This window comes from Antechinus flavipes, chromosome 1, assembly GCF_016432865.1.
Source record: "Antechinus flavipes isolate AdamAnt ecotype Samford, QLD, Australia chromosome 1, AdamAnt_v2, whole genome shotgun sequence".
Lineage (NCBI taxonomy): Eukaryota > Metazoa > Chordata > Mammalia > Dasyuromorphia > Dasyuridae > Antechinus > Antechinus flavipes.
Genome location: NC_067398.1, coordinates 8,939,426 through 8,966,087, shown reverse-complemented (window position 1 = coordinate 8,966,087; position 26,662 = coordinate 8,939,426). Strand labels below are relative to the sequence as shown.

At 50.8% G+C, this 26,662-nt stretch overlaps 2 protein-coding genes across 2 annotated transcripts in view; one reads left to right on the top strand and one right to left on the bottom strand.

Moving 5' to 3' along the window:
- STARD3NL (STARD3 N-terminal like) overlaps positions 1-10,576 on the top strand; it is a 58,118-nt gene extending 47,542 nt beyond the window's left edge. Inside the window, exons 5-9 of the mRNA XM_051978802.1 lie at positions 878-931; positions 1,014-1,131; positions 4,987-5,088; positions 8,425-8,500; positions 10,114-10,576. Of these exons, the coding sequence (XP_051834762.1) occupies positions 878-931; positions 1,014-1,131; positions 4,987-5,088; positions 8,425-8,477 (327 nt within the window). The 3' untranslated portion in view covers positions 8,478-8,500; positions 10,114-10,576. The remainder of the gene's footprint in view (positions 1-877; positions 932-1,013; positions 1,132-4,986; positions 5,089-8,424; positions 8,501-10,113) is intronic.
- Positions 10,577-15,741: 5,165 nt separating this feature from the next.
- The window catches only part of LOC127543899 (uncharacterized), a 35,509-nt gene continuing 24,588 nt past the window's right edge, over positions 15,742-26,662 (bottom strand). Inside the window, exons 7-9 of the mRNA XM_051970239.1 lie at positions 23,947-24,270; positions 19,188-19,241; positions 15,742-16,180 (exon numbers count right to left, since the gene is read on the bottom strand). Of these exons, the coding sequence (XP_051826199.1) occupies positions 16,032-16,180; positions 19,188-19,241; positions 23,947-24,270 (527 nt within the window). The 3' untranslated portion in view covers positions 15,742-16,031. The remainder of the gene's footprint in view (positions 16,181-19,187; positions 19,242-23,946; positions 24,271-26,662) is intronic.

Below are 26,662 nucleotides of genomic sequence, written 5' to 3'. Positions count from 1 at the left end.
TCCCCACAGCCCTGTACGGTTGCCACGTGCTCTCAGTCTCCCATTTTACAGATGAGAGACCTAAGGCTTAGAGGGACTTGCCCCTGGTCACGTGATTCTTTGGCATCAGAGGTGGGATTTGAACTTGGGCCTTCTGGAATCCAAGCTGGGCACTCGGCCCCCTCTGCCATCCGCCCCGCCAGCCTCCCTGGCAGCTCCCTGGTCCTGATCGGGGAAGCGGCTTTACCCCCCTCACAGGAGGATGGGGTGAGGAGGCCGGCAGTGCCATCCAGCAGAATGCCCTGACGCTCTAGAGAAACGGAGATGAGCATTTATTAAGCCCCAACTGTATGCCAGGTGCTGAGGCTCCAAACACAAGTCAGCAAACTGGTCCCTCTAATTCTAATGGGGGCAAATGGGAGGTTCAGGAAGGCCAGAGGGGGTGGAGGAAAGGGAGATGGCATCTCCAGGGGGCACGGGCCTGGCGTGGATGGCACCATCCAGAGGGGAGGGAGCTGCCTCCTGAGGGCCTGGCCTGGATGGCTGCCACAGGGTCAGTTGTGTGACTAAGGGATGCCCGTCTTCAGTCTGATGGGAGCACCCCCCCCCAGCATGGTCCCGGGCCCTGCCCAAAGCCAGCTCTGTCGGCCAACCTTCGTCCCCTGCTCCAACTCCCCAGCTGTGTTTGCTCCCTCCCTCCACTCCCCTCCCCCCCATCCAGGTGTAACTTCCCAGAACACACCCATTGGTGCCGGAGCCGGCCTGGCCCTGGGCTCCCTCTCCTGTCTCTGGGCACTGCAGGAGCCGCCTTAGGGAACTGGGCCTTGTGACAGACAAGATGATTATCAGCATTTCATTGTTTCAAGCCCCTGACTTGAACTTGATCCTTGTCTTTCAGTTGACGACAGCTGTGACGAGTGCCTTTTTATTAGTCAAAGTCATCCTCTCCAAGGTAAGTGCTCCCCCCCTCCTCCCCGTGACTCCTCCACCCGCCAATGGCCCAAGGTTTACCCCGCTCCCCCTTCCTTTTTCAGCTCTTCTCTCAGGGGGCTTTTGGATACGTGCTGCCCATCATTTCGTTCATCCTTGCTTGGATCGAAACCTGGTTCCTGGATTTCAAAGTATTGCCTCAAGAAGCAGAGGAAGACAACAGTAAGCGCCCCTTTCCCAGCGACGGGGCCGGTTTGGGGTGGGGGAGGCCCCCAGCATTCAGAGGGCCAAACTCAAGAACCCGCCCGCAGTCATTTGTTCCTTCTGTACCTTCCAAGAGCAGAACTCTCTGCCGGGTGCCAAAGGAGGCGCTGAGGTCCATAAAACATGGGCCGGCTTTGTCACACAATAGCGATGAGAGCAGATGCATCGTAGAGATAAGCTGTAATACTTACATGATGCAGTCACAATATTAATTATTATATAAACATTATTTTTACATTTAATATAACAATAAATATATTTATACATTTATTTATATTTATGATATAAATAAATATTAATAAGATGCCAGTTTAATCAGATATTGAAGAATACAAAAATAAGTTAAAGAGCAAACAATAAGTAATAGAAGAAAATGATTATATTAGTTTTAATTTAACTGATAGATTTATAATTAAATCATATATATATGTATATATATATACACACACACACACACACACACACACACAAGAACTGTCCCGAGCAGCGTCTTCAGGCCAGAAACTCAGGCGCTCGTGAAGCATTTGTGGAACCCCCTTTGTGCTTGTCTGGTCTGTTGTTTCTGAGAGTTCTCTGCTCCTTTTTCTAAAAAGTTCCTCGTTCTTGTTCTTTTTAGTTTCCTCCCTTTCCGTCTGTCCCTCTGGACTTGCCCCTCCTCTGGCGCCTCTGTGCTCCCCGAGGAATCCGAGCTCCCTCTCCTAAACGGTCCCTTTGTTCCGTCCCTGCCGATCCTGCTCCTTCCCGTGTTCCGCGGTCCCTCCCTCTTGGAGGTAGCAGTTTCGGGAGGGGACAAGGAGGGCAGACATACTTTCCGCCTTGATTGTCGGCTGGTGCCTGCCGCCTGCCTTCAGTGCCGTGAAATCTCTCGGGGGCCGAGTGCTCCCCCGTTTTAACGTGCGCTGTCCCCAGGCCTCTGATGCCTCCTCTCCCGAGGCTGGAGGCCACCCTGGTGCCCCCTTCTCTCCCCTTCTGGGTGCCTGTCCCCCGGCCCGCAGCATCTCTGCCCAGATTGGCCACAGTCGACAGTGCTCCCCCATTGAAGCTCTCCTCCCTCCTGGGGGCCCTTTCATTCCTGGGAGGCCATGGCAGACATCTTCCCTTCACTGTGTACCCTTGGGGCCCATCACCCCTTCTTCCCTTTTCTCCCGTTTGGTCCCCCTCTCAAACGTGGATTCCCGGGGAGCCCCGTGGGAGCAGATGCCGTCCCGGAGTTTCAGCTGTTCTCCCATTTCGGTCCTGCCGTCGTCGTTATCTCCTGGGCTACTTTAACAAAAGGCGTTTCGGGGGTTATTTCCTTTTTATGTTTTTGCCTCCTTTCCCCGCTTTTGGCGAGGGCGACTTGTTTCTCGGGGCTTCTGTGTTCCGTGTATCTGGCTGCTTTTGTAGTTGGGCAGAGTTTTGGTGGAGGACGGATTGTGCTTCCAGAACAACCTCGGATCCCCCTGTCCCGCCCGAGGCCGTCCTTTTCTGTCCGGTGATTCGGCGTCGGTGGGCGGGCACTGCCGCGGTGGCGCACCTCGCGCTCCTGCCGTCTCCGGAGCCCGTTCCCTTCCTTTCGGCCGCCTCTGGTGGATCCGGCTCCATCTGGCGGGTTCAGTCGCCTTTCCGCCATCGTTTCATCCAGTGGCGTCAGCAGCCCCAGCGACGGCCGAGGGGGGGGGGGGCTGGAAGGGGCAGCGGAGTGCTCGGGACCACGTCAGGAGAAGGACCACGCAGGAAAGCCTGAGTCGGGCTCGTTCTCGGGAAGGGCCGGGCACGGAGACAGAGCGTGGCGAAGGCCTGAGAGACGGGGAAGGAGGTCTCAAAGGGAAGGAGGCCCCGGCAGGCGGGCGTGGACAGAAGCCCGGGTTCCGGGAGCCGCGAGCGCCTCATGAGGAGCAGAGCGAGGGGCGGCAGCCCGAGGAGGGGGCAGGCGCAGGGGACACGGAGGGGGTTTAGGGGAGCAGGAGGTTGCAGTCTGCTTGGGTTGGGGAGAATGCCGGGTGGGCCCGAGGCCTTGGTTAGGGGGAGCCCGCTGGGATTGCAGCCGGGAAGGGCCCGCGGTTATGGAGGCACCAGTGGGAGACTCGGTCGGCAGGAGGCTCCTGCTGCTGTTTACTGCGGGTGGGGGCTTGAGTCGGGTGGAGTTTGCTTTTGGAAGAGCAGCAGGTCAGGCCCAGGACCCCCGAGCGCAGCCAGGAAGCCAGGCTTCCTCTGACCACGAGCGCACATGTCCGCGGACCGGGCCAGCGCGCTGAATTTGCTTATCTGCCCAGGCCGCCCCCGGGACACACGTCCTCCCTTCTCACCCCCCCTCTCAAAACCCGCCTTCCTTCGGGTCACTTAGGAATTCCTTCTCCCCCAAGACTTTCTGGGCCCCCCACAGCCTCTGAGACGCCCCCACATTTACGTTGCCTCATTTCTCTTTTCCTGCCTGCGGATGTTCTGCCCCTGGGCAGGTACCAAGCTCCTCGAGGGCAGGGACGGTTACGTTTTTCCCCAGCACAGTGCCTGCCCTATTGTAGATGCTTAATCAATCCTGGCTGATTGATAATGAGTCAGCCAATAAAGCAAAATCCATTTGGGGGATGGGGCTAAGATGCAGCTCTGGAGGAACGAGAAGGTTCTGAGGAGACGCTTCCTGCTCCCTGGCACACGGGATGCCAGTCTGATAACTGCTCCCAAGTAGAAGAGCCCCTTACACTTTGTAAGGCACACGAGCCACAACCATTCTAAGAGAAACTGTGCCAGCGTCCCGTGCCAGGCTCTGGGCCCAGAACCTGAGCCCGGCGTGTTTGGCTCCCGGGCCGTACTCCAGCCGTGCCCAGGCAGCCCCTGGGGGCAGGTGGCCCGGCTCCTGCATCTGGGCTCCCGGTGGCCGTGCCCCGACGGCAGGATCTGGAGGGAGGGGAGCTGGAAACAAGGCCTTTCAGCCCCTCGGGGAGCGCCCCAAGGCCGTGGGACCCCTTGGACCTGAGGCCGGAGGGTGACGGCACCATGAGTCACGTCACAGCTGGCCCACGGCTGTCCCTGCAGCTCACAGAACCAAAGGTCCAACCTTGGACTCTTCGTTCTGAGGGCATCGATGTAAACCTGGGACTTGCTGCCCCTGTTCACTTCCATCCAGTCAAAGACGAGCCAGTCCCGGGCCGTTTCCAGCTGTGAGATGGCGTTTGGCCCCTTTGGTGGTTCAGCCCTTGCTAAGTGCTTGTAAGTGCCCGGGCCTGCGCATCCCGGTGCCAGTCCTGGGCCTAGACGGGCCCACGCGCCCGACACTAGGACAGAAAAGGGCAGCACATGCTCTGGCCCTCCAAAGGAGGGCACGCCGGTCACCGGAGGCCCTTCCTCTGCGTGTCCTCGCAGCCAGCTGAAAGCTAGAGAGAAGATTCTATTTTCAGGGACTTTTAAAACAAAAGAAGGGAATTACAATGTAAGGAAAGACAGGAAGGCGCGGCAGTCCCCTCCCTCCCTGGCTCCACGTTATTGCCTGGGTTCTTCCCAGGTACCAGGCTGCCAGGTTCAAGTGCCTCCTCCTTCAGGAGATGCTGCAGGTCTTTCCTCGGCTGTCGCTGCCACTTGTTTGTTGGAGGAAGCTGGATGTTCTCGGGGACTGAGAGAGGGAAAAGTCCGACGGAACTCCCGTGCCCGCTTTCGCCCCATGGGCCCGGCTGGGTCCTGTGTTGGGGGGAGGGTGGGCAGAAAGGCCTCGCCACAGTCGGGGGTTCAAGAGCCTTCCAGAGTCACCCCCTTTTCTGCACTGGGAGCACTTTTGGGGGAGCGCTAGCCCTCGGTCCCTCCGTGCAGACTAACGCCTCCCAACCCCTTCTCTTCCAGGACTTCTGCTGGTCCAGGACGCTTCGGAGAGGGCGGCCCTCATCCAGCCGCCCGGGGGTCTCTCGGATGGGCAGTTTTATTCCCCGCCTGAGTCTGAAGCAGGTAAAGTGGGCGCTGGGCCGTTGCTTTGGCGCGCCTCCCGTGTTTGAAAGCCCCCTTGTCTGTTCCTAGAGAGGAGCTTGGTACTTCTGCCCGCCGATCGCTGCCCAGGGCGGCCCCCGAAGGAGGAGGGGAAGAGGGTCTGGATGCTCTGGCTGGGCCGAATCCCACAGTTCCAGGCTGACTGCAGAAGGAGGGATGGGGGGTCCCTCGGCTGGCCAGGCTCTGCTCCTGGTGCCGCCCGGTGGAGCCCCCGTGGTACAGAGGCCGCGGGGAAGGAGGAGGGAGGGGGCAGCCAGGCCCGTGGATCTGCGCCTTGTCCAGGAAACACGTTGGAATGTAAACGTTCTCGAGGATCCAAAGGAAGAGGGTGGTGGTCTCTGCCCAGCCCCAGGGGGGCCTTCTGGGACCGGTCTGGGATGCTCGGGAGGCTGAGCCCGGGGACGCTTCCCTCCGGGGTTTGCGCTTTTATTCTGGGCCTGTATAAGTGCCCTCCCCTGCCCCCACGGGGCTGGTTCGAGACAGTCATAGTGAAAAGACCCAGGCCCGGGAGGTGATGGTTAAAAACGACTGTATTTATTCTAAAGGCTTTCTTTTCTGATGCCCCCTTGGGGTGTGGAGGGAGCATCCTCAGCTAATGGGGTCCCTGACCCTGAGCCCTGAGTGGAGGCAGAGCCGGGGGCCGGGACGGGGGTCACTCAGCTGGGAGTGTCCGAGGCGGGGACGGGGGTCACTCAGCTGGGAGTGTCCGAGGCGGGGTCGGGAGTCACTCAGCTGGGAGTGTCCGAGGCGGGGTCGGAGCCCTTAGTAACTGCTCACGGTCACCGTGTGAGGGGTGATGGGGAGGGGTTTGATCCTTCGGCCCCCGGGTTTTAGAAATTGTGCCGCGTTCTCTCTTGGGAGCCCGGGGGCGCCGCTGCCATCCTCTGGGACAGAGGGGGTGCCCTGTGAGCCCGCATGGGCGTGGCCTGGGTGCCTCCGGTGCCGGGCATTCGTGGCCTCCTCCAGCCTCTGATGCGCTCTGCCACGGCCGGGCCTGGGCTCTCTGGGGCTCTCGGTGTAGCCCCCCTGAGTGAGCGCCGCTGTGGCAGCCTTGGAGCTGGGCCACGTGGGGGGGGGGCGGCCACGTGGGGGGGGAGTGCCGTCGTACTCCTTCAGTGGAGACCCCCGGACGCTGGGAAAGCCCCCACCACGTTCCGGGGAGGGAGCGGCCGAAAGGCTCGGGCGATTGTCCAGGGCCCGAGGACCGCCCCGGCCCGCAGTGAGTTTGGGGCTCAGAACCCGGGGCCGGCCGCGCAACTTTAAAAATGGGCGTCCAGAGCAGGAAGCAGTTAAACCACAGCAGATGGTGCATGATTGGGGACCGTGCAGCTGAGAGGGGGGCTTCCTGCTCCCTGCGCGCTGCAGGGGAGGGAAACTGCTCATTGTACATCAAAGACACAGCTCGGAGCTGGGGCACAAACTGAGGCGGGGGCGTGTGGGACGGAGCTCGGCCCGGTCTCAGCCGGCCCGGCCGCCCTCGCCAGAAAGTGGGATTCTCGGGGGCCGCAGGGCGGTGTCCCCCTGGGGGTGGGGGGTTGCAGGGCAGTGATCCCCTGGGGGGTGGGGGTGGGGCCGCAGGGCGGTGACCCCCTGGGGAGTGGGGGGGGCCGCAGGGCAGTGATCCCCTGGGGAGTGGGGGGGCTGCAGGGTGATCCCCTGGGGGGTGGGGGTGGGGCCGCAGGGCGGTGACCCCCTGGGGAGTGGGGGGTTGCAGGGCGGTGACCCCCTGGGGAATGAGGGGCCCGCAGGGCGGTGATCCCCTGGGGGGTGGGGGTGGGGCCGCAGGGCGGTAACCCCCTGGGGAGTGGGGGGGGCCGCAGGGCAGTGATCCCCTGGGGGGTGGGGGGGCCACAGGATGGTGACCCTCTGGGGAGTTGGGGGGGCCACAAGGCAGTGATCCCCTGGGGAGAGGGTGGCCTGTCACGGGGTCTGGGGAGCTGGTGGCAAGTCACTGGTGACATGTGCCCGTGCCTCTCGGCAGGGGGAAGGTGGCACATTGTAAGGGAGAGTGGCGGGGGGAGCTCATGAGAAAGGCTGGGCCCGAGCAGAGCTCCCCAGGGGTCCCGCTCTGTTAGAAGCCGGGATTTCTGTTTTTATTGGATATTCCCCTGATACGTCTCTAATAAACATTTAATTTCTATTCCATCTCTTGTTTTCACCTCATTGACCCTCCCCGCCATCCCTCCCTCTCACAAAGAGTAAAAGGAAGGAGCACGAAGGTGGGGGCTAGCCCGGCCCTGTGCCGCGGGCCCCCTCCCCATCACCCCCGGCCCAGCTCCCTTCATCCTCTCCAGCAGCAGGCGTCCCCTGCTGCATCCGCGGTGGCCAAGGCCTGTCCTTCCCCTGCCCTGACCCTCCTTCACCGTCAGTGTGTCCCTGCCCGGCTCCTGTGTTCTCCAGCCACCCGACAGCCCGGCCACGGCTCGTGTGCCCCCCGCCCCCCGGGCTGGGCCTGGGCCTGTGGCTTCCCCGGCGGGACCCCGAGGCTGCCCGTGTGAGGGGCCTCCTTCGTGGGCTGCCCTTGGGTGCCAGGCAGTGACGGGGAGCAGGCCCTTCTCAGGCCTAATGCCCGATTGCTGGGGGGGGGCACGAGGCAGTGGGAACCGAGGAGGATCACTGGGAGATTCTGGGGGGAGGGGCGGCCCCCGCGAGGCAGCGGGAGCCCAGGAGGATCACTGGGAGATTCTGGGGGGGGGGGCGGCCCCGTGAGGCAGCGGGGGCCCAGGAGGATCACTGGGAGATTCTGGGGGGCGGACGACCCCGGGCTGGAGCGGGCCTCCCCTGGTGCCCCCCTCCCTTTCAGCCTCGCTCCATCCGGCCAGCCTTGACCCAGGTTCATAAAAAGGATGACGCCCGAGGCCCGAGCCGGACCCAGGGCCTGCGGACGGGCCGAGCGCCCGCCACCATCCAGGGCTCCTCTGGTTCCGGGCTCGGAGCACGTTCTGAGCCATGTGACCCACGGCTCTCCCTTCCTTTTCCCCCATAAGAGTCGCAGGAGATGCTTTACTAAAAGCTTTGTTGTTCAATGTAGTGAAAGTGTCTGTGGGGTCCCGGGGGCTCCATGCTGGGGACCCCCTCAGAGACAGAGCAAGGCCGTTGGGGCGGCTCTCGGGAAGCCACGCGGTCACCTCAACTTCCAGACCCTCAGTTTTTGCATCTGTAAAGTGGGAATAAGCTCAGCCCCTTCCTCAGAGGGATGTTGTGACAGCCCAGAGAAGTCACGTGCGGCGCCTGCACAGCGCAGCGTCGGGCACACAGTGGGCGCAGCTTAAATGCGTGTTTCCTTCTCTCCCATAGGTTCTGATGAAGAATCGGAAGAAAAGCAGGACAGTGAGAAGCCGGTCCTGTAGCTGTGAGAATTATGCTGATGAAAGTAAGTAACCAGAGGGGAGCCCGGCAGAGGGGAGCCCGGCGGCGGGGTGTCCAACCTAGAGCCCTTCCCAGAGGTGGCCCCCCCAGCAAGTCGCCATCATTCCCAGGGAGGGAAGCATCCTGATGTTTGTCTGGGGATGTGCCGGGGAGATAGTGAGGGTGGAGATCCTGACCCCCGGGGGGCTGTAGGTGCTGATCCCCCTGGGGGGGCTGTAGGTGCTGATCCCCCTGGGGGGCTGTAGGTGCTGATCCCCCCGGGGGGGCTGTAGGTGCTGATCCCCCCGGGGGGGCTGTAGGTGCTGATCCCCCCGGGGGGGCTGTAGGTGCTGATCCCCCTGGGGGGCTGTAGGTGCTGATCCCCCCGGGGGGCTGTAGGTGCTGATCCCCCTGGGGGGCTGTAGGTGCTGATCCCCCTGGGGGGCTGTAGGTGCTGATCCCCCCGGGGGGCTGTAGGTGCTGATCCCCCCGGGGGGCTGTAGGTGCTGATCCCCCCGGGGGGGCTGTAGGTGCTGATCCCCCCGGGGGGGCTGTAGGTACTGATCCCCCCGAGGGGGCTGTAGGTGCTGAATCCCCCGGGGAGCTCTCAGGTCCTGGTAACCCTGGGGGGGCCGCACTTGCAGACGTCTTTGTGAGCTGTTGTAGTGTCTCTGTTCGGTTTCCTGGAGGTCTCTGGGAGCAGCCTTCCTTTCGGTTCAGGAATCACCGTGAGTGCAGCCAGGGGTTAGAGGCCACCTCCTTTATTATCCCTTTCCCGTCTCTCCCCTTGGTTCCGAGAGCCTGAGCTCCCGCCTCCTTCTCCGCCCTCTGCTCTCTCCGAATGAGACCTGGCTGAGGCTCCTCCCTACACGGTCCACGCTGAGGGACCACCAGTCTTTATTTCTCTAGGAAACCCTTACCTGTTGTGGATTAAATCGCTGCTAAACGGGATCTAACCACTGTCTCCTCAGCTCCATCAGTGCCTGTCTCAGGTTCTGGCCGTCACAAGACCTCCCGACACTAGGCCTTATTTGGCAGAGTAGGAAATCTCCGTCCTGTCCAGGCTTTTGGAGGCAAGGCAGGGAGTCGGGGGGAGGCGGCCTGGGCTGACTGAAGCCTGATGTGCATTTGAATCTGTGCAAGGTTCCCCAGCAGTGAAGCGCTTCCCCTCGCCTCAGGCTGTCCCTCTGTCCGGTGGGGCTGCTCCCGCCTGAAGTGTCTCCGCCTTGGGCATTTGCGGGCGCCATGATTTTGAATTGAAGGCTCCGTTGGGGGCCGGGCCCTTTCCCATCCCATAGAAGCCCAGAGAAGTTACCCACGTTGCCTGATCAGGCTCGGGAAGCAAAGTCTGCTTTACAAAATCTGAGTCATTGGCGGCTGGGGGCGTGAGGGGAGATGGCCGCCCTCCCAGGCCCTCGCTCTTCCCGTCCCATTTTGCGGGGTAAGTTTTAGGGCCAGAGTATGGGGTGATTGCCTCTGTATTACCTCTGTTGGATCCTTACCATCTCAAGGAAGGGAAGGATAGAATTTGGAACTCAAAAATAAAAAAAAATGCAGGATTAATTAACTTGGAAGCTTCTGCTTGTTGTGTCCCCCAGTGTCTCCCCCCGTGACTTCCCTGTGTCCCTCTGTCCGCAGTGTGAAGGCGTCCAGCGGCCGGCTCTTCAGGTGGACGAGTCGGGGCTGTCCCGGGGGAGCCGCGCCCCCCTGCTAATCAAGGATTTATTTATTGTGATACCTCTCAGAAGACTGTCCCGCCCCCACGTGTCCATTCGCCCTCCTGGGGCCGGGAGAGGCTGTCCGGAGCGGGGGCCCCGTGTCTGCTACTGAAACCGAGCTCCTGATGTGTAGGTAGTTCTGGGAAAGGCTCGCGCCCTGTTCCTAATCAATAGACACCGTAGTTTAGCGACCTAACTTTTCTTCTGTAACGCAAAATGTACGTGGATTTTTTTTTCTGACTCACAAAATGGGATTGTTTTATTTGTCTCATAGATTTATTTTATATTTCTTTTTAAAAAATAACATGTCCTTGTGTGTTTTATAATTCATGCATATGAGCTCTTTGTACAGTTTAAAAACGGTAATAAAAGGCGACATACCAGCCTTGGGCTCCGACCTTTTACTTTGGCGGGTCCGTGAGCCCGGCGGCGCATCCTCCGCCTTCCCGTCTGGGCTCCTTTCCGAGCGGGGAGGGCTGGGGACGGGCCGGGGCCCAGTCGGTACCGGGGCGCGTAGTCTGAGAAGGGCAGTGCTTGTTCAGAGCCCCACGGGCCGGGCCCCGGATTCCCAACCAGCTCCTGCTCTGCCTCTGCCCTTGGCCGTGGGCCTGTCGGGACCCTCCCGAGAGAGTGACCCCGACCCCGCCTCCGGCTCTTCCATGTTGGGGCCCCTTCGGTCTCCTCCCTCTCTCATCTGTCCCATTTCCCTCCCACAGGGGCCGGTCCTTCCTGCAGCTTCTATTTATGTTACTGAGGCCGGAGTGTCAGACCCACCCCCCGGTTATGTACAAGCCTTGGGCGGCTCCTCAGGAGCCCGGAGGGAATTCGGGTCCGTTGCCCCCGCTGGTCAGGGCCGCTAAGCCAGCGCCCGTTAGGCCCCGATGCTCTCAAGACCCCGGTGCCGGCCACGTCCTCTCTGGGCGCAGGGGTCAGCTGTCCACCTCGTGTAGACTCAGCCTGTGTGTGTCCGTATGGCTGTGGGGGGTTCTGCGGAAGGACGAGTAATTGTGTGTGTGCGTGTATAAATATATATAGGTTTGGGGGGAGGTAGGAGGGGAAAGACCAGCCCCTGGCCTGCAGCAGCTGAAAACCGTGGCCCACTTGGGAAGATGGCAGCCCCCCGTGACAAAAGTAGCAAGGTGGGGCTGTCAGTGCCGTGGTTAGAGGGGGAGAGGAGCTCGGGGAGCCGGAGGAGGGCATGGCTGAGGTGGGCCGGCCCCAGGGGGGGGGGGGGCTTGGGCAGCCAACTGCGCGTCGTCCCCTGCTGACATGGACTCCCCGCCCGTTCTCCTCTTGGTCTCTCCCTTCCTCCAAGCAGGGGGCTCGGAATGCCCTCAGCTCCCTCCCTTACCCGGCGTTCCCTGAGGGTTTTCTGCCCCCTCTAGGACACGAGCTCTTTGGCCGGAGGAGTTTTATCTTTGCGTCCTCCCAGTGCCCTGGGCCGGCCTTGCCCGCCTGGGGAGAAGGGCTCGGTGCGGTGACTGCACCGGGGCAGGGGTGGGGAGACCGGCCCTGGCAGGGAGGGAGCTCCCCCTGCGGCACCGACCAGCGCCTCCCTGCGCCTCATCCTTCAGGAGTGGCCCAGAACACCCCAAGGGAAGGGCTTTGCCCAGTCACCCGGCCCATGTGTCCCAGGGGCCACTTGAACCCAGACCTCCCAAGGTCAATAACATGTGCTGAGTGGTGGTGGAAGTGAATTAAGGTCCACATTTGCAGTAGGGGCGGGAAACAGGAACCCTGGGATCGGTGTCCAAGGGGCTCCCTGGCTGATGCAGCGGGGAAGTGCAGGTGTGAGCCCGAGGTGGGCTTAATCCTCATTAACAGAGCCTGGGCACGTGGGCTGCTAGGGGCCTTAGGAGGCAGAAAGCACGTGTTAGGTCAGTGCTACATGCGAGGGGCGGAACCTCCTCGGAGGGTGTTTGGGGTCAGAAGGCTCCTCGGAGGGTGTTTGGGGGCAGAAGGCTCCTCGGAGGGTGTTTGGGGGCAGAAGGCCTCCTGGAGGGTGTTTGGGGTCAGAAGGCCTCCTGGAGGGTGTTTGGGGTCAGAAGGCCTCCTGGAGGGTGTTTGGGGTCAGAAGGCCTCTTGGAGGGTGTTTGGGATGGAAGGCCTCCTGGAGGGTGTTTGGGATGGAAGGCCTCCTGGAGGGTGTTTGGGGTCAGAAGGCTCCTCAGAGGGTATTAGGGGTCAGAAGGCTCCTCGGAGGGTGTTTGGGGTCAGAAGGCCTCTTGGAGGGTGTTTGGGGTCAGAAGGCTCCTCAGAGGGTATTAGGAGGCAGAAGGCCTCCTGGAGGGTGTTTGGGGTCAGAAAGCCTCTTGGAGGGTGTTTGGGGTCAGAAGGCTCCTCGGAGGGTGTTTGGGGGGGAAGGCTCCTCGGAGGGTGTTTGGGGTCAGAAGGCCTCTTGGAGGGTGTTTGGGGTCAGAAGGCTCCTCGGAGGGTGTTTGGGGTCAGAAGGCCTCCTGGAGGGTGTTTGGGGGCAGAAGGCCTCCTGGAGGGTGTTTGGGGTCAGAAGGCCTCCTGGAGGGTGTTTGGGGTCAGAAGGCCTCTTGGAGGGTGTTTGGGGTCAGAAGGCCTCCTGGAGGGTGTTTGGGGGCAGAAGGCCTCTTGGAGGGTGTTTGGGGTCAGAAGGCCTCTTGGAGGGTGTTTGGGGTCAGAAGGCTTCTCGGAGGGTGTTTGGGGGGGAAGGCTCCTCGGAGGGTGTTTGGGGTCAGAAGGCTCCTTAGAGGGTATTAGGGGGCAGAAGGCCTCCTGGAGGGTGTTTGGGGTCAGAAGGCTCCTCGGAGGGTGTTTGGGGGAGAAGGCCTCTTGGAGGGTGTTTGGGGTCAGAAGGCTCCTCAGAGGGTATTAAGGCAGAAGGCCTCCTGGAGGGTGTCTGTTAATCTTATCGAGTTCTCTTGAGAACACTGATTCCTATTCTCAGCCCCATCAGAGGTGAAATGCAAAACCCGGGGAGACCGGCCTTGGCCCCCCCGCTCGGCCCCCCCGCTCAGCCCACTGGGGCCTGGCTGCTGTTTATCCGCCGCTAGCCGAGGCCTGTGAAAATGTGCAGACGTAGCTGGGGTTTAACTGCCCGTCCTTACTCGGTCACCTCCTTCCCCCAGCCCCTCCTCCCACACACGTCCCCCCCTGGAAGAGGCCCGTTTGATGCGAGCATTAACCACCAGCCCACCACACTGCAAAACCCGAAGCCGAGGAGCCCGAGTCGCACACATCCGCTGCTGCGGCCCCTGCCCCTGCGGAAGCCTGCATCAAACCCCAATAAGAACCTGGGGCAGGAAGGGGTGGGAGCCACCGCTGACTCGCCTTTCCCTGCCTCCAGCTTTTATGTCAAGCCCAACAAACTGATGTTCATCTGTGTGCTGAGCACAGTGCTTGGCACTTAGTAGGCCGTTTATAACTGTTTGTTGAATTTAAAAAATTCATTTCACTCTTCATTTACTGTGATACAGGGAAGTTAATCAAAGGGGACATGTTACTGATAAGCAAATGAGAAATGGGCGAAAAGATCTTCAGAACATGAGCTACAGCTCTAAAATCTAAAAGAAAATGATTCTTTTCTCCTCCTCCTGCCCCTTTCAGAACAAACAGGGACTTTTGTAGGGTTTTCATAGGAGGCTCATTCCCTCCTCTGAATGGTGATCATTTTCTCCAAAGTTTGCTTTCTTCCCCCTTTCCCTTTTCCCTTCTTCCTTTTATCCTGATGAGTATGTGATGGACAGGTTCTCTATGATCGCTCACCTATCTATTGAACCCCCACAATCTGTAAGCCATTGTGTTCAGGGCCGGTGGATCCAGCCTCGCAAACCTACAAATTTCAGGCCGGGCTTGTTTGTTCCTAAAAGCCTGTCGGTGGCTACGAGACCAGCAGGAACGTTATTGTGCCGGCAGGTGAGTTGTGCGATGGCAGGAGTCTCATGATGGATGATGGGGAAGGAAACTGTGAACGTGTGTGTGTGTGTGTGTGTGTGTGTGTGTGTGTCTGTGTGTCTGTCTCACACACACATAGACACATACACGTGCGCGCGCGCACGCTTTAATTAAGCATCAGGACTCAATATAGTGTGGACGAGAATTTTTTAAAAACCTTTTCTGAAAACGTTGTTTCTTCTAGATGGTCTTTGACCCCAGAGAGAGAATTAACAAGGAAATGAGCCAGTAGCAGACAGAGGGACCTGAGAGCGATGGTATTCTCAATTTATTTATAGCCTCGACCCAAGATGTCTGAGGTTTCTGCAGTAAGTTACCACAAGCCTCCCCTTCCACCATTAAGGCTATTTGCCTCTTTTATGCTTCATTAGGATAATAATCCTGTATTACTTTATCTGCCAAGCCAACTGTCTACCTAAGGCTTAAATCCTTGACCCTACCCCTACACGGGAGGAGGGGAAGTCATTTAACTTGTATAATGAGGAGGGACTAGGTGCCAGTAGGGACTTACCTACTCTAGAGCATATATAGCTATATGATCCTGACTGAGCACAGAGCTAGTCACTGACCAGCCCGGGACATCTGCCTCTTAGCAGCTATGTGATCTGGGCCAAATCACGGCCGTCTCTCCTCATCTGTAAAGCAAGGGGAAGGGAGCATTCACCTGAGAACCCTGAGGCTCCTTTCAGCTCCAAATCTGTGATCCCAAGACTTTCTCTGCCCAGTCACCGGACAGTGCTCATACCCGACACTTTGTGGTCCCACCTCAATGTGAATGTGACTCAACTTCCCCCAAATCTGTGCAGATGATGGGAAGGCACTGCGTTAAGTGGACTGTAGAAAATTCTCCCCATCCTTCTATGCCCTATTGAGAATTAAAGGGAAAGCAATTTCAGGTCTCGGTTCCACTGCTGGAGATGCTAAGATTTTATGTTGACTTAGTCAACTCTGTTTTTAACTTTTTGTACAATTCTGCTGGAACCTCCCTTCCTCCCTGTGACTTTCTTATGCCTTGAGAACAATGTCTGTTGCTTGGATGTTTTCCCCCTAGAAATAAGGGGGTCTTGGGAATGTGGAATGACCGACTAGCTTTGAGTACTGTTTCCAAGGCACCAGAAGATGGGGAGCACCAGCCTCACAACTAAGTTTCTGGGTTTTATCCAAGGATCTCTCTGCCTCAATGTCTCTGTCTCACATTAATAAGAAAAAGATTTTCACGTACTATTGAGTGATTCATCCATCTTGCAACTTCATGGCACTAAATAATACAAGTATGGCGGGCTCATCACTTCAGAGCTGGAAGAGCTGATGGAGATCTGCTTATCTAAATCCCTTCCCCACTGGGCGAATAAGAAACTCAAGGCTCCGAAGGTTAATCTAGGATCATGATATAATCAATTGACAGAAGGACTTGGAAGCTGCCTTGTCTAATACTCTCACGCTGTAGATGAGGAACTGAGGTCCGACAAGGTTAGAACCATGCGTTCCTGCTTTAGAAGAGGTGCAGGAGTCCCTCCACTCCCCTCAGTTTAGAGAAAATAGAGAAATTAATCTCTTGTCCCAGCTCCCTCCGCAGTAAGCTCAGAACTCATTTGGGCAGGTCACTAAAAGCTGACACAGAAAGGAAGGAGCTTTGGCGATTTTTATTGGGAAGAGTCTTCAGCAGGGAGGTGCCGTCAATATCTAGAGCAAAGCACCAAAAGTACCTACTTCTTACAATCTAAAGTTTCCCGTTTGTCCAACAAATTAAAAGAAACCAGCTTACATTTTCCAAGTTACAAGAAAGACGCGTGGCTAAGCAAAAGATAAGTAAGAAAAAACAGTGCTATGACCACTGCCCCCCTCCTTCAGAAGACAAATGGAACATGCAGACAAACCATCCCCTCCAGGGAACTTAAGGGCATCTCAGCACGCCTACTTTGACCTTTGGCTCCCAACCATTTTCACCACTTTCTTTTGGTACAGGAAGAAGAGGACAATGGTAAAATAGATGGTACTCTTCACAAGCAGGATGGTGTAGGTATAAAAGGCCGATATGTTGGCAAAATGTAGCTCCTGGAGCCCTAAAAGGAGAGAACCTGGTTAGTGCTGCCTGGCCCTTTAAGAGATATAGAAGCAGAAGCTAGAGAACCTGAGCTCCGGCAGGGACAGCACCGAAAATGAAAGTGGGGTCCTAAAGGAAACTGAAGAAAGCAGGATACTCTAGGCTACCAATGTGCTTGTATATTTGCCCAGAACATTTCTATATGATACCATTTCTTGGATTCTCTTTTTCTCATGGAGTATTCAGAAGCATACAAACATAATGATGATGATGATGTTAAAAAACTAACATTAAGGTTCTGTAAACATTAAAGTATAAATGTATAATCTATAAATGGTAGTTATTATTACTAAAAACAAAAACAATAATATTGAATGGAATCGTCCTTCTTCCAGGTCTTCTGGGGAATTCCCATGTCAGAGATGGAAGGGGTCTCAGAAGCCACTTAAGACAACCTTTACTCAGCACAATGTCTGGCACATAGTTATTTGTAATTAATTAATAGATTTAAAAACATGATTCTGAGAAGAGATGAAAAGATATCACCAGCTTGCCCAAAGAGAATAGGACACAAAGGTTAAGGACCCTTGATCTACATTATTTCCCCCAAATGTTTTTTTCCTGAAGACCCCTAGTGAAGGTGAATCTGCTAACTCCCAAGGGAAGAGTATTGCAGATAATCTAAGCTTTCGCCAGTGTGTATGGGTTAGGAGCTGAGGCACAGTGAAGAAGGAAATAGCCCTGACTCTCACCAACTCTAACGCTTCTGAATCTATAAAATGGTCTAATGTACCTTTGTTTCTCACATCACTGCATTATTGCAAGAAAAGCACATTGTGTATACAAAGCACATGGAAATGTGAGTTGTTCTCAGAGACCCTAGGAAGTTGCATGTATCTATTTAAGACATTTGCCCACAGAGTTGTCATGGGATTATGTAAGTCCAAGGGACCGCCCCTGAAGTCCCATGGAATTCTTACAGCTTGACCACGCGGGATGGGAGTGGGCTTCTTCTCTGAATGAGGGAAATACACAAGGCTGTGGTCTCCAGACCTGTGCTCTGTAGCCCACAGCACTCTCCAGTGCCTCCTGGATAAACCAGTTTAAAATGTAATTAATGCTTAACAAATAAGAGCTCAATAAAACAGATCTTATTACATTTTAAAACTAAGTCAATATATACTCAGAGGGCTCCTTGGGCGTGGGCTAGTGGCCCCTGTTTCTATTTGAGCTGATATCACAGACCTGGGGTAAAGAAGCCAGTGCTGCAAGTGAGAAGCTTTCGTTAACTTGTGCTGGTCACGCCAGGTCAGTGGCTGGTGACCATCCCCAGCAGCTAGACCTGACAGGGCATGGGCCGACTTCCTCCTCAGCTATCATCTGGGACTGTAGTCACCCAGGGGGATTATTGTGAAGACCAATCCAGATGAAAGAACCCATTGGAAGTTGAAAGTACCAAAAAATGGGAGAGTTTTGTGTCATTATCATTAAGAGCCTAGACTGGAGATTTGAAGTATGGCCCACCAAGAACCAGCCAAGGCCCTCATACCCCTAGAGGCAGTCCATGTGGGCTTCTGTCAACCCTGAGCCTGAGTTTCTGTAGAAAGTTTTATTCTGTGATGTTGGTGCATGAACAAGTCACTTCTCCTCTTGGCCTGTGTTTTCAACCATGAAATGTGGGGTTAAATTCTGATGGACCTGATCTTCCTCAGAAATGAGATGAACCAAATCCATTCCAATGGAGCAATAATGAACTGAACCAGCTACACCCAGGGAAAGAACTCTGGGAGATGACTAAGAACCATTATATTGAATTCCCGATCCCTATATTTTTGCCTGTCAGCATTTTGGATTTCCTTCGCAGGCTAATTGTACAATATTTCAGAGTCCGATTCTTTTTGTACAGCAAAATAACGGTTTGATCATGTATATTTATTGTGTATCTAATTTATACTTTAATATATTTAACACCTACTGGTCATCCTGCCATCTAGGGGAGGGGGTGGGGGGAAGGAGGGGAAAAATTGGAACAAAAGGTTTGGCAATTGTCAATGCTGTAAAATTATCCATACATATAACTTGTAAATAAAAGGCCATTAAAAATAAATAAATAAATAAAATATTTTTTTAAAAAAGGAAAAAAAAAAAAAAAGAAAATGAGAGGTTAGTCCTGGAGGACCACTGAATCCCTTCTGGCTCTAATGGTCCAGGATTCCGTGTGACTTGCCTGATGTGACAGAGTGGGTTAATGATGGAGGAGATAGGACTCCTTCTACCATCAGCCCATAAATGAGTGTTTGAAGGCATATAAAGCCTAGTTTTTTTTTCCATTAGATTTAGATCAGGAAGAGATTTAGTTCTCATAAAATTTACCGTCTTCCCCCATTTTATGATGAGGAAACCGAGCAAAGGAAGTGACTAACCAATGTCACACAGAGAGGAAATAAGGTTTGAAAAATGCTTTACACGTATGACCAGTAGGTATCATTGTCTCTACTGTACAGATGAGAAAACTGAGGCTCAGAGAATCCAAGAAACCTGACAAGCATCAAGCAGTTAGTAAGCATCCAGAATATGAGTGCATATTTTCCTGACTAGAAGCCTGACTTTTACTCTACTGAGTACACACCACTAGTCAATGCTGTGGCTGGGAAGCAAGACCATTCGTTTAGTTGTTGTCTCTAGGACTGACCACCCTAGACTGGGTGATTCTCAGGCAAAGGTCTGGGATGTCTTACCTCCCAGCAAACAGCTGCTGCGGGTTCCTAAAAGTCAAAAGCTTCTAAGCTTTCTGGCCCCAGAAGCCCTTGAGCTTGGGACTGGTACAATCAGATTATGGCAAGGAGAACGAGCCCTTACATAGACGAGCCAGCCTCTTTTCTTTCCCTTAACATTGGGTGGCTTATTCTGGACCCCAGGAAGTTTCCATTCCTCCCTCAATTTCCTGGAGGAAGAGTTGATCATGAGTTGATCATGAGTAAAAATTCCCCGTGGCCTAGAAAACAAACTAATAATGTGAAACTTACCTTTAGTCCAGTCTTTATCCTTCTTACATGCTTTTGAAGAGGAATTTTTTAAAACTAGATGAACAGAAAAAAATCATTTAATTAGCCACATGCACATATTTCTCCCAATTAGAACCCCGATAACCCAACTAGAAAGACATCCTTCCCAGAAAAAGCACAGAATACTTATCAGGGAGTAAGTGGGTTTTTTTCTATTTCCATTCACTCATTCATTGGACTCAAGTTCCATTGTTGAGTTTTGATACATGGTGATAGTGAGATACCAAGCAGGAGACATTTTATCACAGACAAATTGGGATCTTTTTCAGGGACTTTGTGTTGTTAGCTATATGCATGGGTGGTCTGACTGCTTGGACTAAAAAAAATCATTTATTTGGAAAATGGAGTCAGTTAATCAAAAACCATTTATTAAGTGCCTACTACGTGTCAGGCACAAAATTAAGCATAGAGTTGGAAGGAGCTTAGATATCACTTAGCGCAGCCCACTTAGAATGACAAGAGAGTTTGTCTCTTGAGTAAATAGAACTCCTGCCAGATTCTAGGATACCATGCCTGTGTTCCTTCCTTTAAGGACTGGACTTGACAATTAAGACAATTAAGTCCTTGAGTGAAAAGTCACGATCTTGGGTTCAATTAGTATGGATTTTATCATACTGATACTTTGAAATCAAACATCTCTTTGAAATGGTTTTGATAATTTTTTATGCCCTTGTATAATCTTATCTGTACATTGCCCCAGTGGAATGTAGCTTCTGGAGGGCAGAGATTGTTCCATCTTTTTCCTCCAATCGCTGATCAATCACTCTTGGACTTTTTGCAGTGAGTAAAACTATGGGTACTCTCTTTCATTTTGAATGTGATCACTAAATGACTTTTCCCCCTAGAAATTATCTAATTTAATAATTCAAACCCAGAATATTCATTGCATTATTACATTGCCATTGGGTGCCTATGGTCAACTGACGTTGACATTTTGTTAGGAAAATGCCGGAGGAAAAATACTTCACTGGAGTGATCCTTCACCATTTGACTGGTCCCTCCAGAGTGGCCGAGCCACTTGTCACATAGGGCTTTGGAGTGGGAGAAGGCTTAATATTCCTGTGGAACATCAATCTTAATCTATATCTGTGAATTTTTTTGTAAAATAAGTCTATTTCATCATTGTTGCTTCCTCTAATCCTGTGCATTTCATTTTAGACATTTAATAACATGATTTTGAGAAGGGGTCCGTAGGCTTCAGCAAATTTCCAAGGAGTCCATAAATCAAATTAAAAATTAGAACCCCGATAACCCAACTCATTTATTTTATAGACAAACCCAGAGAACTGAAGCTACTTGTTCAATGTTACAAGGGACAGCCAGGATTTGAATCTGGATCTTCTAAGATCAAATCTAGTATCCTTCTTATAGTACCTCCTTTTCGGCTGGGGACACCCATGGAGTTTTGTATCTTTACACTTGGGAAGCGGAGAATAGCAGAGTGACATGGAGGAAAGACAAATGACAAATGGAAGAAATTGCCCTGCTACAAATCAGTTTAAAAAAATAAAAATCAAGCCTGACGCTAAAGCCAAGAACGGTCTGAAGAATTGCTTCTCGACCAATTTCAACCAAGCATGATTTTCTACTAACCTGCCCTCTTTATTAGGAAATTTCTCATGACCTTTTTAGTAGTCAATTCATTGAAGTGACAATTTTTAAACTATCTGCCTGGGAATTCTTTAGGATGTTTTCATTAAAAGTGGCTTCCTTGTATATAAGGAGCAACCACAGTTGGCTCCTTTGTTGGTTTTGAAATAAGTAAAAAAATGGACGCCTATGAAAACCAAAGCAGTCATACATTGAACAGAATGACTCACTGGAAGCCACAGAACCGTGCAGTTTTGAGCCAGCATTCAGGGAAATACCTCTCTCCTTTCCCCATCTCTACCATAATTTCTCTACCTCTGGCCCCTCTTTGGGGCTCTTAGGCTCTTTCTGTACAGAAAGAGCCAATATTAACTAGTCATTAACTAGACTAGTGACAGATATTGCCTAAAACTCAGTTTAAAGCAATAGAATGAAGAGCAGACCTGGCCTATTATTCAGGCAAAAAGACACAATCCAATTAAAAAATAATTCCAAATACGTGTAGAAGAATCGCACATGTTTAACATGTATTGGTTTACTTGCCATCCAAGGGGTGAGGGGAAAGAAGGGAGAAGAAAATTGGAATACAAGGCTTAGCAAGGGTCAATGTTGAAAACTATACATGTGTTTTTGAAAATAAAAAGCTTTATATTTAAAAAATAAATCTCAACCATTCAAGGCCCAGCAATGCAACCAATTGAGGTACAAAGTTTTGAGCAGCTTGAGTGATCCATGTGGGTATAAAACACCAAGAATTCTTCCCTTAGCTTTGCACCCATGCAAACAGCACGAGGAGGTATCGTGGGGAGAATGTACGAAGTTCTTCTTTTAAAAATAGGATTTTGAATATGGAACACAGATGTAGAACTAGGAGGGACCTCACGCCCCCATTTTACAGATGAGTTAAGAAGTCACTTGGATCAAGTAACCGAGGTAGTGACAGAGATGGAATTCCCAGACCCAATCTACTTTCCACTATGTTGTCTTTGGAAAACCTCTCTCTCTCTCTCTCTCTCTCTCTCTCTCTCTCTCTCTCTCTCTCTCTCTCTCTCTCTCTGTCTCTCTCTCTCTCTCTGTGTGTCTTTCTCTGTCTCTCTGTCTCTCTCTATCTCTCTATATCTGTGTCTGTCTTTCTCTCTGCCTGTCTCTCTTACATCGCTATCTTTTAGTCTCTGTGTGTCTGCCTCTCCTTGAATTTTTGGATTCCTCCATTGTCCTCAGCAGAGAAACTATGATCCCCTCAGCTATTAGGGCTTTTCCCTCCTCAGGCATATATACTCATTACCTTCCTTCCAAGCCCCTTGAGGCCAGGGGCTCTTTTTGTCTTTGAATCTCCGGTACTTTGCAGTGTCTAGCACATAGTAGGAGCTTAATGGATTAATTTAAAATTAAAATAGGCTGCATCTCTTCTGATATTATGAGTCCAGGGTTCTGAATGACAAAGGGGTGAGCAGCAGGGAGTACTAGACATTCTGAGCAGCAAATTCTAATGGTCCATTTCCCGTGGATGGAACTGGGATCTCTTAGAGAAGATATCAATTTCAACATTTTTTTTCATTTTTTCTTTGGCTGTATATGTGTCCATGTGATTGTTGATTACAAGCGAGAAGCCCCTTCAGACATTTCCTTACTTAGTAGTTCCCTGGCTATCGTCTTCAAATGAGCAGCCTTGGAGTTATTTCAAATGGTCTGCAAACCCATATGCATGCTAAATATACCTTCTGAAGACTAAATAGGTAAGTTGTCTCATAGTTAATAAGTATACTCATATACAAAATTCATTTAAACATTACTGAATTCATGGATTTCTGTTATTACATATGTTGCCTCTTTTTGTATCTCCAGCTCTTAGAACAGTACTTAGCACATGAGTTTAATAAATATTGATGGATTACTTTTTTTTTTTTAACAATGAATTAATATTAATTAAAAATGACTCTCATCTGGGAGTCCTGAAGAATTTGACACCACAAAGGGTCCTTTGTTCCTTGAAAAGCTAGGGAAGACAGTACATCCCCCGATAATTTGGAGGCGAGGAAACCAAGGTCTGGATAGGAGCATATAATGAGTAAGTGCTCGAGCTGAAGGTTAAGTGCAGGTCCCTTGACTCTCTGCCTTTTAGTCTTTCTGTGGAGCCATTTTGTGGATGAAACTCTCACCAGTAGCTCTGTGTACTCAGGAGTCTTTGCCTTTTCCTTTCCCCCAGAATTTACTGAAACCCAACAGGAGGGCAGAATTCTGGTCCCACTGGCTTGATGTAAGAACATTTGATGTAAGATCTTTGTGTTGAGCTGACATGCTATATGACAGGATTTAATCTAATATATGTGAACGTTAGACATCTCTGTTTTTTTCTTAGTGGTTTTGGTTGGATGGAAGATAAAGAATAATGTTAAAAAGAAAAAAAATAAGATTTGTTCGTGGACTAAAAGCAAGAAAGATTCATCAAAAGTCACTCTTTTAAAGAGAAACGAAATAGCTTACTTTAATATAGCGCTCTAACGCCCACCTTAATAACTGTCCCATGTAACTGTCCCAATTCTGTCTGGTTACTGACCAGGCAAATCTGGTGGCTTATCTGCATTTTGTTTTATTTTATTTTCTCTGTCTGTCTTTGTCTCTCTGTGTCCCTCTCTCTTTATGTCTCTTTTTTCTGTCTCTCTTATTCCCTATCTTTGTCTCTCTCTCTCTGTCTCTGTGTCTCTGTTTCTGTCTTTCTTTTTCTTTCTCTCTCTTCTGTCTCTTCCTCTCCTTCTCTCTCTCTCTCTCTCTCTCTCTCTCTCTCTCTCTCTCTCTCTTTCTCTCTTTCTCTCTTTCTCTGTCTCTCTCTGTTTAACTTCCCCCATTAGAATGTAAACTCCTTGAAGGCAGGAGCTCTTTCTATTTGTAATCTGTCCCTGTAGTGCTTAGCATACCATAATTATTTAATACATAATATTGGATTGATCTGGGGAGACTGGCCAAGACTTTTCCTGATAATGAGATCAGTTCCTGATGGAGCTGACTGAAAATCCTTGCAGAGAAAGAGAGAGAGAGAGAGAGAGAGAGAGAGAGAGAGAGAGAGACGCCAATGTGGAGGAACAGGGAGCTTTGTTTTCCCAATCAAGATAGCTGAGATCTGAGTACATACCTTCCCAAACTGAAGGAATAGGAACTTCCTGGGGTTCTATGCCCGTATTCTCATGTTGGTAGAAGTAGGTGAGGTTTTTACTCAAGGAATCTTCTTGTACCGTCAACCAGCTGACCTGTGAGTATGAACTGCCATTCCCAGTGATAGGGCCAAACTGTGCATCCAGAGGCTGCGAGTACTTATTTTCTTTCCAATAGGTTTTAATGACATTGGGGAAAAAGTCTTCCAGCAGGCAAATGTAGGTCCCAGATTTTTTTTGTTTCACTTCCTCCAAAGTAGGAAGAAAAATTATGGGCATTGGTGGTTTTTTTGGAATAACAGACTCTGTGGAAAAGCAGAGAACAACATGAAGGTAATTACTGGAAAAAATGAAGGACTAATATTGGTGCCATCTAATGTAGGTCCACCATAATACTACTGGGGCCAAGGAGTGATGCCCCTTATTCCTCTCTGGGCACCATGATTTTTTAGACTCTCAGAATTTCAACAGGGAAAAGGATCCCAGTGGTCATCTAGTCCAAACCAAAACTAAAAAAAGTTCCTTATATATTATACCCCAGTGGTCATCTAGCTGTTGATTAAGAATGACCAAAGATGAGGCAACTACTACTTCTGAGGGTAGTTACACTGATTTTTGGATGACATGAATTGGTAAAAAGATCATCCTTATATCAGGTGAAAATTTGCCTCTTTCCAACTCAGTTCTACCCTCTCTAGTCAAGCAGCAAGACAGGGTGAAGTCTTCTTCCAAATGATAATCCCTTAAAAACTCCCACAACATTATTTCTGGGTATTCATCAGTATTGATGATGCAGCATGTTACATAAGAACTCTGGTTTGGGGATAGGAGATGGGATTAAGAATATTGTGAATTTCTTTAGATATTAATCAGATTTTTTTTCCTAGTTAATGCTGAGGAACCAGTTTTTCTCTCTAATGTCACCTGATTTATTTGATTTTATACATTATCAAATGCTTGGGAAATTTTTACAAAGGACATTATGTTGTTGCCAACGTGAATTTCATATGGAAGTAAGTAGGACCGCAACTTATGCTTTGAATGTGAATATGGAGCTTTCAATTTCTCAAAAATTCTGGTCAGAAAAATATTTATAGCAGCACTTTTTGTAGTGGCAAAATTGGAAATTGAGGGGAGGCCTAGCGATTGGGGAATGGCTGAACAAGTTGAGATATATGAATTTAATGAAATATTATTGTATATTATACAAGAAATAAGAAACAGGATGATTTCAGAAAGACCTGGACTTATATGAACTGACATAAAGCAGAGTGAGCAGAATCAGGAATACATTGTTCATGGTAACAATATTACAATATTGTAACAATGATATTGTACATAGTTAACAATATTGTACAATGAAGAACTGGGAATAACTTGGCTATTTTTAGCAATGCAATGATCCAAGATAATCCCAAAAAATTTATGATGGAAAATGCTATCTACCTCCAGACAAAGAACTGATATTATCTGAATCCAGACAAAAGCATGCCATTTTCACTTTCATTTTTTTTCTTCTTCTGTTCAAGTTTTGTTATAGAAAAGATTGATATGGAAATGTTTTAGATAGCTTAAATAGATGTTATACAGATTGCTTATTATTTTAGAGAAAGGGGAAGAAAGGGAGGGAAGATTAGAATTTAAAATTCAAAGTTTAACAAAATCAATAAATGGTAAAAATTGTTTTTACACATAACTGGGAAGGAAAAATTTTGGATCATTTTCTAAGTGTACATTTTTCTTTATTTTTCACAAGAAAATCACTTCTGTAAGTATCAATCACATCTTAAGTTTGAAAAGCCAAGTAGTACCTAAAGAAAATATCATTCTAACTTTCAAAATTGTCTTCTGTTAATAAATGATGTTTCTTTCCACTGGTAATTTTTTTTCGCAAAACAAGGATTGACTTTATTTTGTATATCATTATCTTGCATATCAATAGATACATTTGCCAGTAACAATACATTGTTCCTTGTCCAAAACATTTCACAGAAATGACTCTATTGGTCTTTTCAAAATGGCCTTTGCCTTTTGAATTTTTATTTAATTTTAAACATCATTGAAGACTCACATGAAAAGAATTCAGATTTTTCTACCTTTTCCTAGGTTGAATTTATCTAATGACTGGGAATTTTCTAAGTATCTCAGCATCTTTTAAATACAGATACATTTAATCATTTAATTTACTTTCCATCCCCCATCCCACTTGGCAACAGAATAATTTTAGATCCCTTGTAAGTATATTGTAAATGAATCATAAAAATGATGATGGAGCTGCTCTCCTGAGGACTTCTAATAAGAACTGGCTATATCATTAGCACTGAATGTAGCATCTGCCAGAAGGGTAGAAACAGCCAGTGGATCCACCAATATTTCATTAAATTCTTCCACTAAGATCCTACACGGATGCCTCCTCATGTCCTGGGAGGGATCTTGCCTCTTAAAGTTTGTCAGTGGATCACAAGCTCTAATACGTTCCTTCAAGATAGGCAACAAGCTGTGGGTCCATTATCCCCAAACCTACGGGGAAAAGCTATGTTTGGTGAAGCTCCTCATAAGTTAATAATTTGATGGTGAGGTCAAGGTGAGGGGTTAAAGACTCTCAAGAAAACAGTTTAGAAGCTGAGAAGAGAGTGCAATCTGTGTCTAAGAGTACATACAGTGCATATCAAATAAATGAATAGAACCCATTAATTT